This window comes from Parus major, chromosome 5, assembly GCF_001522545.3.
Source record: "Parus major isolate Abel chromosome 5, Parus_major1.1, whole genome shotgun sequence".
Lineage (NCBI taxonomy): Eukaryota > Metazoa > Chordata > Aves > Passeriformes > Paridae > Parus > Parus major.
Window position 1 is genome coordinate 25,312,590 of NC_031774.1, and position 12,937 is coordinate 25,325,526.

The window sequence follows — 12,937 nt, forward strand, 5'->3', positions numbered from 1 at the left end:
CCACAGAAAATTGTTCCAGCAGAAAGTTTGCCAACTTTGTTAGCTATTTTACCCAAACAGTAGTATTGTTCTCTAAACAAACCTGTTTTTACTAGAGGGTAAAAATCTTGTACTTACGGTGCCTGCGTCTCATGAGAGGACACAGAAGACGACAGAGGACACTGACACTTTCTATTTCCATTGCTTGAAGGTTTGGGAGCCAATTCTAAAAGTCAGGCTGCAGGTAATGAGCACTACACAATGCTACTGTTCATACTGCTTGCTTACTTCCAGAGTGATCAAAGCAGCAAAGAACTGCATTGTTTCTCTTCTGTGAATACAACCCATGCTTTTTGTTTTGTGTAGAAAGTTTCTGATAAGGAAGATGACAACAGCAATTTAAGTGACACCTTAACGGTACCACTGAAATTTCTCCCTGTTGGACATAAAGTGAAAGTAACCCTTCCTGTAAGACATGTAAGTGTTTCATAATTTATGTCTGGAAAGAAGAGTAGAATAACCCTCACTATTTAACACATTAATATTAAAAAAACCCCAACCCAAAACAAGAACTGAAAAGCATGCAGGGTGGCAGTGGTGGGACTTTCCAGGGGGCTGAAATCCTCTGGACTGGAAGACTGAAAATCTGGATTCAAAACTTCTTCTTTTCCCACCATTCATGTTCCTGCTCTCGTCTCTTTGTTTACAGAATGTGCCACTACAGTTGTACCTCCAGTTAAATGATTGGTAAGAGGACTGGTTCAGTTTTTTTCTCTAAAGATTTTACTGCTCTTTGAACTGTGAAATCTAGAACGGAGTTTATCCTTTATTTAGATATAAGGAACGCACAAGACTAGGGGCAAAATGTAACAACATTTAAGTCATCATTAAGAAGTCATCACAATTCAAAGCTAAATGTCCTTGCAGCAAAAGAGTCCCACCAAAATGCAAAAAAATTATGAGAGTTTCAAACGGTGAGGGACTTCGTCACTGGGTCTCCTTTGCAACAAAGAACCAAACACTAAGTCTGGAGGCTTCTTCAAGAAGGGCACAAGAAGGCAGCAGAGGGAAAAGAGAATTTGAAATAATATTTGAAAGAACATCAGAGTCCATACGTTACCCAAAGGACACAGTTCTCTTACAATAACACACTTGTGGCTCTGGTGATAACAAGAGAAAGAAGTATAAACTAGTGAAGACAAAATGTTGCATTGTAAAATAATGTGTCAGACAAGAAACAAACAAAAATTATTTTAGTGTCTTTTTCATTTGTACAGTTTCTGTATAAATCTGCAGCACAAATGCCCGTGAAAGACTTTGTTAGATTTAAGTCATCCTTTGCTCAGAAATCATATGAATCAGAAATAGAAAGGATTCAGCTTACAAAGCTACAGAAGTAGCTTACAGCTAAGTCACAGAAGCCCTTTGTTTTTCCTATTTATTATCCTTAGCTGACAGTAAATCTTACACTGAAACAATAAAGAGACCATGTAGAAGGAAAGAAGTTGATTTCTTTGCAAATGAAAAATACATTTCTATAAAATCAGAGTAAGGAATCAGGATTTTTTTAAAAATTCATTAGATTGCAATTGCTGAAAATAGATCTATATACATTTTAAACACCAACTCTGTGCCTCTGGATTTATTTATGTTTCAGCACAGAAAAATTAGATGTGCGCTTAGGGTATGATCTGTGCCAAGGAGAGCAAGAGTTCCTGCATAAGAGGAAGAGAGTCGTTGCTGGTGCCCTGAAGAGGGTTCTCCACCTGGAAAGAGATCTACATGGGCATGAGGTCTGTGCTTTGGAATCCAAGCATGGGGTGTGGGTCTATTGAATTGGGATTGGCACTACTCCCCTTGGAATTTCTAGTAATATTTACACGTTGATAACAAATCCATTGATTTGAATGGCAGCAGAGCAGGGGCTCTCAGCGTGACATACCCCATACTCATGTAAAATTTCAGCTCAAGTATTCACCCCTCCAATCTTTTCAGTTTCCAATACTGTGGTGCTGCAAGTCAGCAAGACATGAGGCATTGTGTTAGATACAGCCTAGTCAGGCAACCCACACCAACAGGAAAACAGGAGTATAGGAAATTCACCTCACATAAATTCTTATTAAATCAGTGTGATGTCATTTCTTTAGACTTACTTTTTTCTTTCTTCATTCTCAGAACACTTCTTACCAAAAGTAAAAATCTTTTGAGGTGAAGAAAGAAAATGAGAACATTTTATAACAAGCTGAAGTATGTTTTGTTGCCAACATCCAGAGTGACTTTTTAAGGGAAAACTTATTTTTTTTAATGGAATTATATTTGTTAAATTAATGCCGTCCAAAGAATCAGCAGAGTTAAAAAAAAGTCATTAATCCATTTTAATTGCATTTATTGCAATTTGTTGTTGTTTATAGTAAAATCACAATTATCTATTCTTAACCATTGCAATTCCAATTATAGAGAAGGAAGGGAAGGGAAGGGAAGGGAAGGGAAGGGAAGGGAAGGGAAGGGAAGTTAAAATGACTGCATATTCTAACTCATCCAAGCATTGGGGTTAAGACTATCTTGAGGTTAATTTCAATAAGGTACTGGTAAAGACTGGCTAAGTGGTGATTTAATTCATTGTCCTTCAATGAATCTTCTGAAGAAATTCTGAGTGCTGTAATTGGACTTTTCCAAGTAGCAAGGGAGTAACTTTCTGAGGATAATACTTGTGTTTTGGACAGGTCCCAGTAATAGCTGTTATGGCAACAGGCGGAGGTCTCAGAGCAATGTCAGCTATGTTTGGCCACCTCTTAGCTCTTCAGAAGCTAAACCTGCTGGACTGTGTCACCTATCTCACTGGGGCCTCTGGCTCAACATGGTACGTATAGAAAATGAGATGGGATTTGGGATGGCTGTGACTCCTTTTCCACACAGTGAGAGATGCATCTCTTTCAAAGACTTATATTATTAACAAGTGAACATAATCCCCTTGTGAAGCTCTTATTGTTGGCTCTCAATTATAATTTCGGTTTAGGCTCACTGATTTTCTTTCATTGATGAAAATGATTGTGTAAATGTATCAATTTTCAAAACTCATCAAAATGAATGGGCTGTTTTCTAACATTTCTGTTCCTTAGGACCCTAGCAGACCTGTATGAGCATGCTGACTGGTCTCAGAGGTCTCTGGAGGGACCACTTAAAGCAGTAAAAGAACAAGTGACAAAATGCAAACTCAACCTTATGTCTATAGACCATCTGAAGTATTATCACAAGGAACTTGCTGAAAGGGCAAAAGCAGGACATGTGACATCTTTTACAACTCTGTGGTCACTTGTTCAGGAGATGTTCTTACATGAACAGGTAGGTACATTGCCACACATCTGGGAAACAGCCACCTACTTTCTTTAGAGCTTAACTCTGAGACCACAATGTAATGGGTGTAACAAATACAAAGAGACTGAAAATAGTGGTTTGTAGACTGTGGCAGAGGATCTTGAAGCCAGGATTTTTCAGAGCAGATAATCATTTGAAGGTGCCTCTGTTCTAGGGTGCCCAACAGCTAGCAATTTCAGTAGGCAAACTTCCAGAAAGAACTGAGGAATTCCCTCCACCCACTCTCCCTGAAAAGTCAGATTTTTAAAGTCTGTTGCTAGTTTGAAACTTAAAAGTTAGAGTAATCTGTCCTCATGTGAATATCAATCTCAGCTTTAGTAAAGATCTGTGGGATGCTGGCAGTCAAGGCACTTAGATATTCTAATGAAAAAGTTACTAGGTACCCAAAGGGCAACTAGAAAGAAAGTGCAGGAGCACGAAGGAAAAGGTCCTTTACAAAAATGTGACTTACAGATTTCTCTGTGTTGTAAAATATCTGTTATCAGTCTTTAAATCTTTACTTGGCTGGGTTGTGTTATCCTCTTACAGAGGTTTACAGTCATTTTTTATCTCACTGATTAGCCAAGAAAGTACAAACTCACAGACCAGCGCAAGGCGTTGGAGTATGGACAAAACCCACTGCCCTTCTATGCAGTCCTCAATGTGAAAGAGGAGAAGTTTGGTACTTTCAAATTTAGAGGTAAGTGTTCCTGGAGTTTCTTCTGATTCTGGGTATGGATTAAAGTGGATTTTGCAGGAGATGTGTACATGTAAAGGAAAAAAGGGAGTACATCTGTGGCTTGCCCTGACTCAGCATTCATCTTTTAATAAGATGTTTGTCTTTTTTGCAAACTGCTGGGTTGTAGGTTAGAAAGAACACATCTGCTGGATAACATCCTCAGCCATAAACAGGACATTAATTAAAAATCTGTGGTGAAGTCCTATTTTTACAACAGACATTGTGAGTGTGGGGAAATCATCAGATCTTTTCCTGCCATGCCTATAAAATGGCTTTGATGTTTCCTTAGTTTCTAGGGGTGCTGCAAAATGTAATTGTTACTTCCTAAATATGACACTGATGGAGGTATGAAAATGGAGTGGAGTATGATTGCTGTGATATGACATCCTTTGAATGGACACAGGCCACATTCAACAAAAGGTGTTAAAAGCAGTAGATACTGGAAAGAAAAGCGATTAGTCCTTATGTTTATTTAGGTTTTTAGCCACTGTTCTACTGCACTGTTCTACTGTAAAGCAGGACAGCTTGAGCCAGGGAGCTCCACATCCATGCCACGCTGATAATTTCTACTGTGATGTTGGTGTGTCTTCAGGCTGCTTTGTTATATCCTGTAGACTGGCAGTTTTGGGTTAATAGAGCTTTCATGCCAGTCACTCCTTGCAATTCACACCACTCTTGCATGAAGCACATTTGATGATCTTGATTTCGAGAGGCAAGTGTGATCCCAGAATCTTTATATAGAAATAGATATCTAAGCATTTGAACCTAATGTTAGAGCTTTTCTGAGTGGAAAAAGCTGGTTCCTCTTGGTTGCAAATCTCTCAGTTTGTATGGAAGTAGAAGGTGCAGCTTGCAGTACAAATGTGCAGAGAGTACAGAGCTGCTGAGACAAGGAAGATCCTTGGGAAGGTTTTGGGATTTTGTTTTTATGGCAGCAAACATGTCTCATGTGATTTCCTTGTAGAGTGGGCAGATTTCTCTCCTTATGAAGTGGCCATACCAAAATATGGAGTCTCCATTCCTTCAGAATATTTTGACAGTGAGTTCTTCATGGGAAGGCGAGTGAAGAAGCTGCCAGAATCTCGCATCTGCTATCTGGAAGGTGACACAGCAGCGCTATACAGTTAATCACAGCATCATAGAAAGCATGATATTTGCCAGGCACAGGCACAAGATTCCTTGCCAGCATGTCTGCTTTAGGTCTTAAATCAATGAGCTTTTTATGCCTTTCATACACTTCTGCTCTTTGTGTATCCTCTTTCCTCCTGTCCTCCTTTTCCACCTGGACAGATTTGGGAAAGTTGCAGCATGGTTCCTGTTACATTGTCTAAATCAAACAAGATGGTGGGAGAGGCAGATTGAAGAAATAATAAGCGTTCCTTCCCTGATCAGTCTCCAACTCTTCAACTTCATAAACTATATTTCTAGGACAGAAATAGGGATAGAATTGGAAGGAGCTGAGAATCAAATATGTCATCTAGCCACAAAGGCAGGAGCTACCTGAGATTTGTAGCTTGAGGATGGTGTCACCAATCTTCTCTGCTCATCAGAACAAAGGAAGGCCTTTTGACCTCCAGCAACTACTTTGACTGGTTGTTTTGCCACCAAAGGTTAAGAAAGGGAAAAAGCAGCTAGTCAGAGGAACCCATCTGTCCCAGGCAGGTTTTAAATCTGTATAAGTGTTTTAGTTTTGATACCAAAAAGCAAAGGTAGAGGAAAAAAAACCCCATATTTCTCACTGTGAAGCGTGCTAGAGATTCAATTTGTTCCTCGTGTAAGTACCTGGCATAAAGCTTAATGAGGAAGGATAGTTCTTTCTTTTCCAAAAGCAGACTCACATATGGAGCCAATTCTATTTTGAACTTGGACCAGTTGCACTCCACAGAAACAAAACATGCCTGGAAGGAAAAAATTAGTCTTAGATCAATTTAAATAATAAATCAGTTTTAAGAAGGCCTTTATGCTTACATGGCTTCACCATGCCTTCCAAGCCTAGGTTCTCTCACAATACACAAGAAAGTTTCTACAACATCATTTGTGTGACTGATACCTCTTGTTTTGTTACTCTGTACTATGCAGTGAATGTTCTGTGTGTAGTTACCTCCAGAGAAAGAGCATTGAAGTGCTTACACCACTATGTTTGAAATCTGAGACCTGCTGCTTAAGTTGTGTCATGATGGGGTCAGGTTGGGTGGGCTAATAATGTGTAGCATGGATGTTTGCAATAGTCAGTGGTTAACACGTGGTAGTGCAGTACTTTTCACATGTGGTTTGACTTGCAGGTCTTTGGACAAACATCTTTACTAGGAATTTGCTGGATGGCTTGTACTGGTCCTCAAATTCAAATGAATTCTGGGAAAGGTGGTCCCAAGATATGGTAGATATAGGTAAGGGTTTCTAAAGTGTTGCCTCACTGTGGATCTTCCAGCATGATTTTAATCTCTATCAGAATGATTACTATGTCCTTTTCTCTCCTCTCTTTTCCCCAGAGGCATGCTTCATGTTAGTACAAATGTTTTTCGTTTAAAGTTTCCTCACGGTCCGTTAAATGACTCTGCCTGTGAGAGGCTGGCTTTTACTCATGGGCAAAAGTACAAAGCCACTGTGTCATTTGAAAGAATAAAACAAAAAAGCTGTGCCTGCTTTAAAGAAAACTAAATATCTCTTTGGTAAATGACATGGGCCACGTGCACATGTTTTCCAGCAGCCTGCAAGAAGCAGGGATGAGAGGGACCCATAGGAAGACAACCAGGGCAGCTAGCCAGCAAAGGTTTCTGGCAGGGCAGATTGCTGTTGTTTTCTTTCTCTATTTCATTGTTTCTTCTCTATTTCAGAAAAACATTCTCCTGAGGAAGACATTACTGTTATCGAGCCTCCATCTTGTTTGTCAGGAAAGTTGTATGAAATGTTTCAGGACATTATGACCAAGCGTCCACTACTGGGAAAGTCGCATAACTTCCTGAGAGGTTTAGAGTTTCATAAGGATTATATCCATCAGAAAAAATTTATTGAATGGAAAGGTAACTGCAACAAAGAGTTAGCTGCACTGTGCAGGTAACATCTCAGATTTTGTTTTTTTAGACTTTGGAAACCTCCTATTTTTTTCAGGGTTTGGAAATCAACTGAGTTGGGCCTATGTTCCTGGTGTCTGTTTCTTCAGGGTAACAGGCTAAAATGAGCTAATCCATGGGCTGCTCTCTCACTTCCAGAAGATACCTGTAATTTGTGTCAAGAAATATTTTTCTAAGGGAAGTTTGTCACTCTGCATAGGTACAGTTGTCAAAAAATGTAGGAAGGGCAGAATCCCCTGAGGTCAAGAAACAAAGGTAACACCAGAAGCATAAAACAGCAGGTTATTATGTGGATCAGATAAAGGAAAGGACTAGTTGCAAGGATGTGATTGATTGCCCATGTGTCTGGTGTTTCTGCCTGATAAATTATCCATCCAGAGACCTCTCTCTATATTTCTGAGGGGTTCCTCAGAAACAGAAATACCAAAATCCAACTACAGAAAGTTAAAGTCACAGAGGTTTAGATTGTAAATGTTAAACAAACAGGTGCATAGACATGATGTATAAGTTGAAGAGTGATTTTCTATGGCCTTTTCTCTGTAGGCAGGCAGAGGAAACAGCAATTCTTTTACCTCAAAACCTATGAAGCAATCTGTGAAATGATAGCAAGGTGATGGAGCTGAGGTTTTCTGCATCAGAAACTTTCCTATAATCCCAGCATCTTCATTTATTCCATGAACAAGTAGCAATGTGGGAGGACCCCACATTATTGAGGTTAATGTGACTTCAGCAAGAAAGCAGGTGTTCTCTGCCTTCCTTGAGCCCTTCTCTTTGGCAAGTTGCATTTTCTCTCACATTTTAGGCAAGTTACAATGTGTTTTGTCACTCTCTGCCCTTGCTACACAGTTTTGCTGACAATGGTGAGAGGTGGTGGTGCTTTCCTGTGGATTAAGGCAGAGCCCACAGTGTGCTATCTGCTTTTAACATGTTCAGCAAGCAAAAAGTCCTAAAAGGGTCTGCTAACAAATGAAAGAAGGAGAAAAAACAAGTAGCATAAGAAGGGTGGGTGAGAGAAGGAGCAAGCAAGTAGCTTCAGAAGGTGGATGAAGCATGAAATTGTCAATCAGTAAATGTTAAAAAACATAGCTGTCTGTATATTTGCTGACAGTTTTATAAAGACAAATGGATAGAAGCAGATTTCAAGGAGGATTTAAGGAAGTGAGCATAAGAACACTAATGACTATCTCAGGGTAGATATTCTACAAATAAAGTAAAATATGTGAAAAGCATGAAATCCAGAGTGGGAAAAGAGAAACTGGAAGTCTGGAGTGGGAAAAATTAGCAGGTTTTCCATCGTTTTTGCTGCCTGCATAAGATCAACCCAAGTATGGATCCATCTCTAGGAGTAAGAGGAGATGCCAGGTCTGTGAGCAGAAATGAGAGTCTTGTGGTAGATGAAGTCTTGAAAACAGAGTTTAGTTTTAAAGGCTTCCCTGCAGCTCAGGTTATCTGATACATTAAAACAAGTCTTTCAATGCCTAATTTTCCTGATGAGAAATTGAACTAATAGTCTGGAATTACCATAACGCATTTACAGTAGCATTCATGCTTCCAAGGGTATTTCTGAGACAATTCTTTAAAGTCTCTATTTGAATGGGATAGAAGAAGGGATTCTAACAAGAAAAATGTCTACTTCTTGTTCACATATACAACCATGAATAAATGCTTCAAAGTTCTATCTCTGTGATAAGAAAACAGTGGTAATGGAATTTAATCTAAAAATGTTCACCGGGCCAAATAAAACTAAAAAGTATGCTCTGTTTCTTCTGTGAGGGACTGCAAGCAAATGTCTCTTATTACAGTTGAATCTGTGAATTCTCAGCAGCCTTGAATGCTAAAATAAGCACATTTTGTAAAGACTTGACTATGAGGGAATGGAAAAATTGCAAATTATTACTTCAAGCTGGTGTGAAACATTCCAGGCTATGGAACAAGCTAGAATTACTCTGCATGGTTTAAATCAACACTACGGAATGAGGCCAAGGAAGCAGAGTGATTGAATAAATTGCAATGCTGGAACTTATCAACAGTATTTCTGTGATCAACAGTTTCTTAAAATGCCTAAATACCATGATTTAAGAGCCAAGTGTTCTGCTCTGGGCTTTGCTACCTCATTTTGTGAACTTGAGGAACACTCTCAAACCACTATTTGGATATTTAAAACTATGGCAAAATGTTCCCTGCTCCCTGGGACTGAAAGTGTGCTAGAGGAACAGTAGAGAACTTGCTGTCTACAGGGCAAGCTGGTGAGGCTCCTAGCAGAGAAGTAAGAGGCTAGCTACCAGAAACTGGCTTTAGATTTCAACTTACCAGTTGGTGTAATCCCCTTTTGGAGTTTATGTGAGGTTTAATTAATTCAAGCAGTATTTTAAGCTGTTGGTAGGTGATGTTGTATGCATGATGTGGTATTTTTTTACAACATGGCTTATAGTTTATAGGAGATTACTAAAAGCAAATTGAAGTCAGACTTTTCAACCTGAGAGAGGAGTCTAACCCTGAGAAGGCAAAAGCAAAAAAAGAGCAATGCAAAACTGCAATGATGTATTGCATTTATTAGTTATGTTGCTACACTGTGAAATTGTTTTTGTTGTTTGCATTTTTCCCAGTTCTTAGGGGGGAAAAAAAAAAATCTGTTGAAGTCTGTGAAAAATGACTCCCCAGAGCAGCTGTGAGGTCAGTGGAGTCTGTGTCTCACCTGTCCTCTGTCTGGCTGCCCCATGGCCTGCCTGCCTTTGTGAGTGTGCCTGGGAGAGTGTGGAAACAGGCCAGGTGTGCCCAGATGTGCACTTTGAAGGGCATGCTCTCGAGGCTGTGTCTGGAGGCTCACATTGTGGAGGGAGGTGACCCTGGTCTTAAGGGTGACCAAGGAGCTCCCCTTAGCACAGACAGAATTACTCACTCCTCCTTTCCTAAAAATGCACCACTAACTATATTAAACTGTTTTTCAGACACTGTGCTGGACGGTTTCCCTAACAATCTGACACCGCTGCAGAAATATCTTTGTCTGATAGATGTTGGCTATTTCATCAACACCAGTGGTGCGGCACTTTTCAAGCCAGAGAGGAATGTAGATGTCATTATATCCCTTGATTATGGTTTGGGGCATGTGTTCAAGGTGAGAAGATTAACTTACTCTGGTCCTTGCAGAGTATAACTTGTCTTATTGAAACTTTTAAGTAAATGGCTGTCTAAATCTTAATCATATATCACCGTGAATATAAGCAGGAGGAAAGAAACTTCTTTCAAGAATGGAACTATAGAAACTGTAAGGCTCTTTTTTCTGTAGGGGATTACAGCATATACTTCCTAGGATCCTCAGAGAATTGCAGTAACAGTAGTTTGCTGGAACATGCCTGTGACCTCTCCTGGTCTGTCATGATGAATTCTGAGTGTGACTTTGGGTCATTGACTTGGGCTTGTAGAAAACATTATAGGGTGATGAGTGGCATTGTCTGACTTAGGCTGGGTGGTGGTTGAAAGTAAGGTTGTATTGTGGCTACTTTGGACTACACATTCTTTTCATAGTGTTTCTAGGGAATGGGTTAAGGTGCCTCAATATTTCCAGGATACCTGAGCAAACATGGTTCTTTTTGTAGAGTTTTAACTTCATGACATTCTGTGTCCACAGCAATTAGAGATGACATACAAGTATTGCAAGATACAAAATATCCCATTCCCCAAAGTGGAGCTAAGTCCAGAAGAAGAGAAGAACCCAAAGGAATGTTATATATTTGTGGATGCAGAGGACCCCAGAGCACCTATAGTAATCCATTTTCCCTTGGTGAATGACACCTTTAAGGAATTCAAGGAGCCAGGTAAATGCAGTCAACAGAACCGTGCCCTGGGCTCTACCCCTGGCATGTGTCCTCCCATGGCAGGTAGAGGAGCAGCCTCCATACTCCTGCTGCCTTCTCTCCTCTTGAAATGCAGAGGACACAGTCCTGGGCAGCTCAGTGCCACACTGCCTCCTCCAGCCCTGCCTGTGGCAGATGGCTCATGTCACTGTCCCTTGCAGCAGAGCTGCAGGTCTTCCTCACTTGTGCCTGACACCACGTCCTGCCAAGAGGAACGTGCAGAGTGCTGGAGTTTTTCTGGCACTGGGAAGAGGGGGAGTAAAGAAAGGCACAGAGAGCTGTGAAAACAGAGAGATAAGAGACTCTTCAGGACCTGCTGGTGGGCTAGAAAGCAGCAGGAGCTGGCCCTTGGGCCATCAAGCCCCAGAGTTGGCCCTACACCCCTGCCTTCCCCAGTCAGTCTGTCTGTGGTGGAGAGGGAGGTGCAGAGGGACCCTCCTTCCCACACCTTGAGGGATAGAGACTTGGGTACAGGACCTGGGCAGGGGGAGCATGCCCAGGTGGGAGAGACTACATCTAGTGTTTAGTAGAAGCTGGGACAGAGCAGAGAGATGTGGGGCCAGCCTGGGATGTGCAGCTGTCTCTGCTCAAGTGCCTGGGGGAGCTTCTTCCAGCTTTACCCAAAATTCTACTGGGGCCCCAAGTGGGATCAGAGCAAAATGGAAGTCTCTGAGGGAGCATTTGGGAACAGCAGCAAAAAGTAAAGGTACTTTTACCTGCAGGTAAAGCAGGTGAAGATTTTGGAATCACTCTGAATGAAAAATAGATGACATGCTGCAGAGCAGAGCAGCTGTTGGCAGTTCTCTGTGCTCCAGGCCCAAACTGGTGAGCTTTGACACTCACCTGAATGTCTCTGAGCAGTCGGTGATTCATCCATCAAAGTGACAACCAGCAACTGATGTGGGTGGTTGGAGGAGGGGGTCCCTGGCAACCTGCTTTCATGGATTTCAGGTTTAACAGTGGAGCTTGTTGTTTCTAGGGGGATGAGAGACATCTTGTGGAATGTGGGTACTTATTTTTCTTATTTTTAACTATTTAAATTCTGAAAGGACTCAGCCTGTGAAGTCATCTTTTGCAGTGCAGCAGTTACAAACTATGTTTTTGTGTGCTTGAGGCAGATGCAGCTTTATCTGGATGTGGACAGCATAGATAATACATCTCTCTGAGTATTGTGAAGCTCAGTGAAGCAACATTGGATATTTTTAATTCAGCCACTTCTAGTGGTAGCCTGTGCCTAGCACCCTGACATCATTCTGTTCAGAAACCACTAGGTTAGACTAACACCTGCAGTATCTCAAGCACAATTATTGTGTCTTTTTCATGAGGTTCTGGTTGAAATCATAAGGAATATCTCAGCAGTCATTTTGTAGTCCTGCTGATAGCCATCTCACATTACATTAGTGTTTTGGGCATATTTGGTTCAGACTGCAAGGAGACAGACAAAAAAAGCAACAAAGAAATGTAGCCAAAAATTTTGTAGAAATGTAAATATGAGACTGCCAAAGTCCTTGGTGCAGGTAATTAGGGGGTCCTTATAAGCAAAAGCATTGACATAATGGGGAGTATGGATGTTGCCAATTCCAAGAGGCATAACCTGAGGCCAGGTTGGAGGTCTGATGTAGGATGCTCTGGTCCCTCTGCACTCTGCAGCAGGCAGCCCTGTGTGGTTAGCATCACACGGCTTCCTTGTATGTACTAGGCTGTCCACTCATTCTAGCTGGCAGACATGCACTTGCCACCACTAATCCAGCAGTGATCATGGATTTTAAGTGTTCCAGGTGTGTGTCTTTGTCTGAGAGTCAGACTTACAGGGTTTGGGAAAGGATGTGGACCCATGGGCGTGCTGCTCAGGAATGATATGATGTCTGCAGGGGCAGGACAAGGAGGAATGCAAGAATTTGTGCCAGCTCTGCTGAGGGATTTCCAGACTTGAGTTTTAG

The 12,937-nt window shown here is 41.1% G+C and overlaps 1 protein-coding gene across 6 annotated transcripts in view; it reads left to right on the plus strand.

The window, feature by feature from the left end:
• Positions 1–12,937, plus strand: part of LOC107205985 (cytosolic phospholipase A2 beta-like) — a 50,957-nt gene that overhangs the window by 33,736 nt on the left and 4,284 nt on the right. For all 6 annotated transcript variants that reach the window (XM_033515025.1, XM_015631188.3, XM_015631190.3 and 3 more), the window contains 12 exons: positions 96–223; positions 346–456; positions 689–726; positions 1,637–1,772; positions 2,703–2,839; positions 3,099–3,321; positions 3,916–4,033; positions 5,037–5,174; positions 6,355–6,459; positions 6,907–7,092; positions 10,092–10,258; positions 10,772–10,958. In XM_033515025.1, the coding sequence (XP_033370916.1) occupies positions 96–223; positions 346–456; positions 689–726; positions 1,637–1,772; positions 2,703–2,839; positions 3,099–3,321; positions 3,916–4,033; positions 5,037–5,174; positions 6,355–6,459; positions 6,907–7,092; positions 10,092–10,258; positions 10,772–10,958 (1,674 nt within the window). The remainder of the gene's footprint in view (positions 1–95; positions 224–345; positions 457–688; positions 727–1,636; positions 1,773–2,702; positions 2,840–3,098; positions 3,322–3,915; positions 4,034–5,036; positions 5,175–6,354; positions 6,460–6,906; positions 7,093–10,091; positions 10,259–10,771; positions 10,959–12,937) is intronic.